Genomic DNA, 7,501 nt, shown 5'->3' on the forward strand with positions numbered 1-7,501 from the left:
CCCGGGGGGGGGGGGGAGGCTCTGGGGTGCTGGCACCCCTCCCTGACCCTCGTCCCCTCCATCCCGGCACCCCGTGCCCACCCGTCCCTGGTTGTCCCCCGAACGACTGCGTGTGCACCGGGGTCTGCGTGCAGCCGCCACCCTCATGCCCTGCTGCCTGCAAGACCCTAGGGGCTTCGTCATTTTTTCTTTTCATCCTTTCACAGCCAGTCCCATTCCCCCTATTTTGGGAAATACATGTTCTATCTTTGTGAGATACTTCGTGGTTGAGGCTTTAACTTCATTCTGTAATTCCTATGTCTGGGGCACCAGTATTTACAGGTCCTGGGCCACGGCTGTGAGCCCACCCACACCCCTGCAGGGGGGCAGAGAGAGGGGGTGCTCTGCACCAAGCCTGCACTCTCCCACACCTTGCATGTTTTCACCTTTCTTAAGGGTCTCTATGCTTTTCCAGATTCATGTATGTTTCTGAATGATGCCCGCCAGGGGCTTCCAGCCCGTTTTACTGGTCTACTACTTCCTGAGGGGGGCTGCCTTCCATTTCCCATCCCTCAGATAACCGGGGCACCCACCCCTTCGGACCCAGAAACCCACATTCATCCCAACTCCCTCAAAGCCCAGCTGCCCCTAGGTAATACAACCCTTCTCCCAAAACCCCAATGTCCCCCCTAACATGCACACCCCCAGATAATCCAGACGCCCCTGTAGATGAGCCAGACAACCTCAGAAATAACCTAGGTGGTCCCTAGATGGTCCAGACACGCTCCAGCTGACCCAGGTGCCCCTGGGTATCCCTACAGCCCTCTGGGAACGCCGCAAGGGGTCCTGCTGGGAAAATTTACCATGTTGCCTTCTAGAAGGGCTGGACCACACTCGTCCCCAGAGAAAGAAGTTCTGTCCCCTCTCAGCTCTTGGCATTATTTGCTTTCTGGTATCTGCCATCCTAAGGGCTGGAATGTGGTTTCACTGTTCTCTGTTTCCTTTTTCTGATTCCCAGTGGCATTAGTGCCTCCTCAAGCCTTCAGCGCACCAAGAGCCCACGTCTGTGGTTCATTTGCAGAGTCTCGGACTCACAGCAGACTTCTGTTAATCCATTGTGAGGCCTCCAAGTCTGTCTGCTGGCTTTATCCAGGGGGTCTGGATAAAAGTCCGCAGTTTTGATGTAGTCAAGACCACCGGCTGTATTTTTTTTAGTGGTTTGTAGTGTTTTTTCTGTGACATCACGGAGGCACCCAGTGTCGCTGCAGGCGCCGGACAGCTTGCCCTCCACACCCGTTCTTCCTGGCCTTCAAGCGGATGTGTGGAAGCGTGCTTCGCTCCGGTGTCTCAGTGGATTGAAGTAACCTGCAAGGTGAGGATTTTGGATGACTGCCAGAAGATTGCCACCCAAGCTCGTTCCGAGGTAGACTTACTCCTTTAGTGGGTACATTTCTAGCTGGAAGGACATGCGTGGAGGTAGTTTTTCTCCTTAAAATGAGCTGGTTTTTCCAGCACTGTTGACTGAGCAACATGTCCTTTCTCAGGCCACCAGGTGTCATCAGCACATCTGGAATGGACTTGTCCTTGTAATGGCTTTGCTGTTTGCCAAATACGTGGATCAGCAGGTACCCCCTTTACTCTTTCTCAACGATGATTTAAGTATCCATGACCTTTACTTTTCCATATACGTTTTAGAAAGACTTGGTCAAGTTTCTGGAAAGGAAATCTAACTGGAATACTGAGATTGCCTTGAACGTATACTAGCTTGAGGACAACAGAAATGTGTACAGGTGCTAAGTTCTCCTGTCCATGAACATAGTATGTTTATTTATTTAGGTCTTCTTTATATACTGTAATAAAAGTATAACCATTTCTCTGTAAATGTGGTTGCATGGGTTTGTTAGGTCATGTCCTAGACACGTCGTAACTTTTGTCCCTCTGTACATGGCATTCCATCTTCTGCGATGTATTTTAGCCAGTTAATCTGGTGCCGAGGAACACTGCTGACCTCCGTGCAGTTGGCCCGTGGAGTACAGTGGTGCAAGCGACCCTGCATGTGAGAGAGGCCAGGCTGCCGTCTGCCCATCCAATGGGGGGAGCAGCCGGAGGCCACAGGCGGGGCAGCCAGGCAGAGCTGAGGCCTGGACTGCAGATCCTGCACCCGGACCATCCCCCGCCCCCAGGGCAGCAGCTGTCTTACTGCTGTCCTCACCCCCTGGGGAGGCCTGGGTGGGGATGGGACGGGGCCGGAGCAGAGCTGGGAGGAGGCCCTGAGCAGGGCTCACATCCTGCAGACTCGCAGCCCAGCCCTCCTCTGTTTTCTCCCCAGGAGCACAGGTGGGAAGGGCTGGAGAACGGGGCTGCCTCTGTCCTCAGGCCGGGCCGAAGCGGGGAGACAGTCTTCCGAGATCCTGTCTCTAGGAAGGACCACACTGGGGGGCAGCGTGTCCTGTCTTGTGTGAGACCCTGGTGTGGCTTTTCACACATGGGGGACTTTCGAGAGACCGAGGGACAGTATTGTGGCAAAAATTTTGATCTACTCACGTCTGCAAAGGTAAAACCAGAAACCAAAGTAATGATGGACCCTCACTGGAGCTGTAGGCCATGCTCTCCCATGAAGATGGGCAGCTTGCCAACCGATGCCCTCCCATCCAACTTTACTTCCGTGTTTACTCATGAAAATCGATAACACGCGTGTCATTTTTCCATTTCTTTTGTTATTGAGACAGAGAGAAACAGAGCATGAGCAGGGGAGGGGGAGAGACAGAGGGAGACACAGAATCCGAAGCAGCTCCAGGCTCTGAGCTGTCAGCACGGAGCCCAACAAGGAGCTCGAACTCACGAACCGTGAGATCATGACCTGAGCCAAAGTCGGACGCTTAACCGACTGAGCCACCCAGGTGCCCTGCGTGTGTCATTTTGATCAAGCGCTTACAGTAACGAAAGAATAAGAATCAGGATGAATTTCTTGTTGCCAGGTCAGTCTTAGGGTTTCACAAGCCAAAACTCGTGTCTCCCTCAGGGCACCTGGTTGGCTCAGTCAGAAGAGCGAGCAGCCCTTGATCTCAGGGTTCAGTGTTGGAGCCCCTCGTTGGGTGTAAAGATTACTAAAAACAATTAACTTAAAACCAAATGGCTGGGGCGCCTGGGGGGCTCTGTTGGTTGATGTCTGACTTTGGCTCAGGTCGTGAGCGAATGGCTTGTGAGCTCGAGCCCCACGTTGGGCTGTCAGCAGAGAGCCTGCTCGGATCCCCTGTCCCCTCCCTCTTTCTCTCTCAAAAGTAAATAAACATTAAACAAGCCCCAGAAGTGGCCGCCTCAACACCCCTATTTGGTCTGCAGAAGCAGCAGAGTGAGCCGGAGGCCAGGTCAGCGGCAAGAGCCAACAGAACAGCACAGGGTGACTCTGCCCCACACCCTGATAGCAGGCTGCTGGGAGCTCTGTCCCTGTCTGCCCCTCACTCTGGGGACAAGCAGCCACCATCCCAGTGGTACAGCTTCGCACCTCTGTTACTTCTGCTCATTCTTCAGGGGCCAAAGCTCTTGTGTGGGGCACCGCCGTGGGGCGGGGGAGGCTGGTGCCCACGCCACGTGCCCCGGAGCACGTGGTCTGTGAGGCCGCCCACGTTGGAGCCGGTGCATCCTGCAGTGGGTCTACTCGGGCGGGCGAAGCTCCGGGGATGGGGGGGGAGGTGGTAAGGCGGAGTCCCGCCACAAAGGGTCAACTTGCTGGATCCTTTTTAAGTGGACCAGGATGAGTGTCAAGTTCCCAATTCATTTTGATTTCAGTGGACACACAAACAACTGTTGTGCTACAAGGCGCTACGGACCAGCAGTTTTAAACAAGAAAAACGGTATGCAACTTAAAATAAGTGACGGTACACAGCTTCCATGTTCCTTCCAGGAAGGAGGAAGAAACCCAGTGCAGGCCGCAGCTGCCCGCAGGGACCTCTGAGCTCCGTGTCCCCAGGAGTCCTCGCTGTGGAAGGCAGCGTGGCCTCCTGGAGCGGGGCCTCTGGCCAGGGCGGACCCCGGGCGCTCTCCCCCTGTGCTCAGCAGAGCCTCCGGCCTGGTCACCGGACTGGCCCCCACCCCGTCCTGCGTGCTCCAGGCTGCATGCACATGCCCAGGCGCCCCAAGTCCTCTACAGAATGACCCCAGCTCGTCTCCCACCACCCCCGACACCACCTCTGGACCGTTGCTGGAGAGTATCCTGGCCTGGGACACCGGCCCTCCTCGACGCCAGCCCGGCTCCTGGCTGCCCGCAGAGCCCTGGCCGCCCCGGGCCCGGCATCTGGTGTCACCCGCCTCTCCGCGGTGTGAGCCCCGCACCTGCGGCCTCTTGTAAGCGGGGACATCCAGTCACCTCAGAGCCGGGCAGGGCTGAGCGGGTGCGGACCCTCCCCAGGGCGGGGGGTTGCAGCCCCAGGACACGGTACTGGGCCCACAGTCTGAGGTGGGCATGCAGCAGAGGGACACCCGGCCACTCGGCGAGGGGCAGCAAACGTGAGGCCCGGTGAGTGTGCTCTGCCAACAGTGACTCCCCTGCCAGGCTTTTCTGGGGACCTCTGGTCACTGCTTGGTGTCCACGACTTGACCCGGAGAGGGAGAGGTGAGGGCAAGGGCCATGTGAAGAGAAGGCAGTGGGTTTCAGTGGGGGTGGGGTCAGGAGGCAGCAGGACTGAGACCCCACAGCCGCCAGCTCTGAGCAGCTGGCAGGAGGCCAGAAGTGGGGGTTTCTTTCTTTTCTCTGTTTTTATTTGAGAGAGAGAGACACAGAATCTGAAGCAGGCTCCAGGCTCTGAGCGGTCAGCACAGAGTCCGATGTGGGGCGCGAACCCATGAACCTGAGATCATACTCTGAGCCGAAGTCGGAGGCTTAACCGACTGAGCCCCCAGGCGCCCCACAAGTGGGTATTTCTTAGAGCAGCAGTACCAGCATCTCCTCCTGCCCTGACAGCTCTGTTCCTGGGCGCAGCCCCTCTGCCACCAGCTGACCCACAGCACCCAAACATGAGGGTCTGCAGTCAGGAGAGCCCCGTCCTTGGGCAGGGGGCTGTCATGGGCCCTGGGCTGAACCACTGGGGCCTCTGTCCCCCACTTGTAAAGCCGGAGGGTGGGATCTCCCGTGTGGCAGCAGTGGGCTGAGGGACAGAGCCCTGATTAGTGTCCCGGGGTCCCGAGGTGGCTTTGGGACTCCCAGTGTGGGCACGGTGTCGTCCCCTCCCACCCTGCCCTTGTCCACTGCAGGACCAACCGGTTCTCACCTAAAGCCTCTGAGGGGCTGCGTTTTTCACGTGGGTCTGAGCTGGAGGCTCCAGAGGAAGGGACGGCGCCCTGGCGCGCCGCTGGCGAGGCCGGTGTGGGTCTGCGGCAGGGCTCAGCTCCGGCTCCACACGCCGGTCCCCCTTCCTGCCCAGTGCGCGGCTCCCTCTTCCTGTGCAGCCCCTGCCCCAGCTGGGGTCGGGGCTTGATCTGCTGCGCACAGACCCCAGCTGGGCCTGATGCCGTTGTTACCACCGGAAACCCTTGATCACTTTACCCCTGATGGCACTTGGTACCCGAGGTGTGCTGCCCCGTGTGCCCAAAAGCACAGAAGCCTCACTGACCCACGAAGGGCTCCCAGCCATTTGCTGGGTCAGGCACTGGGCGCTCCAGCAGGGCAGTGGTCCCTGAGGCCCAGAGAAGGGTCCTGGGTCCCATGGATCCACCGCTTCCCCTTTCGCCACTGCACTAGCAGGAGCAGTGCGGGACATGGGCCTCTGCACCCACATCCTGTTTCTGTGGTGACTCTGGGAGGCATCCTGGGGCCGCATGGGCCACCAGTAAATTCCTCCCACAGGCCGCTGTGGGTCAGTCACAGACAGATGTGCACAGAGGTCTGGACCCAGGGCAGGGACTCCACACACGGGAGATCAGGGACAAGTCCCAGACGCCCCCCGAGGCCTGGGCTCTGCTCCTGTCCTGTGAACACGGCCCCTCGCTCAGGCCAGCTCTCTGTTTTATGCACGCAGTCCCCCAGTGCCCCCATCAGAGAGCGTGTGTGCAAGGCGCCCTCCAGTCCCAGCAGCTGCCTGCTCGTGGCTTACTGAGGGGCATCCAGGGCTCCGGAACCACCCCAGGGACCAGCTCCCCGGGCACCTTACCCAGGTCCTGAAGCCAAAGTTGGGAAAAGACACACAGACCCATCCAGAGTGCTCTGCCTGGACAACAGACCCTGGGCAGTGCCCGTGGACCCTGGGAGCAGAGGGCTCGCTCCGGGCCCAGACCATCAGAAGGAGGGATGTGCAGTTCTGGAGGGGCAGGGAAGGAGCCCTCGCAGAGCCAGCGGAGTTTCCCCATCTGCCCTCCAGGGGCAGACCCAACAAGGGGGCATGCCCCCAAATAGTGGCAAGGGGCGAGTTTGGAAATAGCGTCCCCCAGAGTGGAGGTGAGCACCCACAAACCCCCCATGTTCTGGCCCGGCCCTGGGACCTGTGCTGCTGGCCTCTGGCCTGGGCAGGACAGCCGAGCAGCCCGCCCCCCCCTCTGCCTACTAGCTGCGTGGTCATGTCCGAGTCTTCCTGGAGATAGCTGGCCTCACAGCTGGTGTGTGCGCGGCTCTGCCTGGACCTCCACCCCCGCCCCCCATGCAGTCCACCATCCCAGCTGCCTTCCTGGAGAAAGCAACCCAAGTGGGGGCTTGGAGTGGGCGGCCACTGCAGGCCCCAGTGGCCAAGCAGTGGTCTGTGTCTTGTGTGGGGAGTCCTCTCGGGCAGGAGGGGTTGGGGGACACGGGTCCCAGGGTCTGCTTCTCATGGACGGTGAGGGTGTCTGTCTGGGCATCTCTGAGCCCAGGGCTTGTCCTGTCTCCTGGGCAGGCTGCAGTGGGGCCCCCCTGCCTCACTGGGAGGCACAGCCAGAGACTTCGCACCTTCACTGGGCTCCTGGGCACGTGGGTCCCTAAGCCTGGTGCTGTTCACATGGGTGCAGACCCCAACACGTAAATTGGCGGCTGCCTGCCCTTCCTAGAAATGGGTCCCTGAAGATTTGCAAAGATAGGCCATCTTCTTGGCCAGAGGGGACAGGTCCCAGCAAGCTGTCCCAGGGCTCTGAGGGAGCAGGATGCTGACCCCACTCATCCCTGGGCACAGCCCCCACTGAGGCTCTGGGGCTCTGCATGGCTGGCATGTGAGGGAACGCTGGCTCAAGGACCCAGAGAAGGTCTGTGAGCCTGCAGGGGTCAGAGGCCACACGGAAGCGTCACTGGCTCCCAGCACCCAGTGGGTTTCGAGGCGGAAAGCCGTCCCAGGTTCCCAGGTCAGCATTTATTTTGGTGACAGTTGAAGTAACTGCCCAGTGGCAGGAACGGGCTGGTATGGGAACAGCAGGTTCCATCTGACCCATGGCCCCACGCTCATGGCCAAGGCTAGGGTTCAAGGCAGGCTGCAGGGCCAGCACAGAGACGTGGACAGTGGCTCCCCGTGGTGTGGCGTCAGTCCTGCAGGCCCTGCCTTCCCAACTGGGGCTGTGGATCCGGGCC

At 59.3% G+C, this 7,501-nt stretch overlaps 1 protein-coding gene and 1 long non-coding RNA gene across 2 annotated transcripts in view; one reads left to right on the forward strand and one right to left on the reverse strand.

The window, feature by feature from the left end:
• The first annotated feature begins 37 nt into the window (after window positions 1-37).
• On the forward strand, window positions 38-1,861 carry LOC115304683. The gene is made up of 2 exons (XR_003914556.1): window positions 38-1,351; window positions 1,524-1,861. It is a non-coding gene; the product is annotated as an uncharacterized LOC115304683 (long non-coding RNA).
• A 5,405-nt stretch (window positions 1,862-7,266) lies between these two features.
• MOV10L1 (Mov10 like RISC complex RNA helicase 1) overlaps window positions 7,267-7,501 on the reverse strand; it is a 63,925-nt gene continuing 63,690 nt past the window's right edge. Inside the window, exon 27 of the mRNA XM_029953912.1 lies at window positions 7,267-7,500. Within this exon, the coding sequence (XP_029809772.1) occupies window positions 7,395-7,500 (106 nt within the window). The 3' untranslated portion in view covers window positions 7,267-7,394. The remainder of the gene's footprint in view (window position 7,501) is intronic.

The sequence above is a fragment of the Suricata suricatta genome, chromosome 10, assembly GCF_006229205.1.
Source record: "Suricata suricatta isolate VVHF042 chromosome 10, meerkat_22Aug2017_6uvM2_HiC, whole genome shotgun sequence".
Taxonomy (NCBI): Eukaryota; Metazoa; Chordata; class Mammalia; order Carnivora; family Herpestidae; genus Suricata; species Suricata suricatta.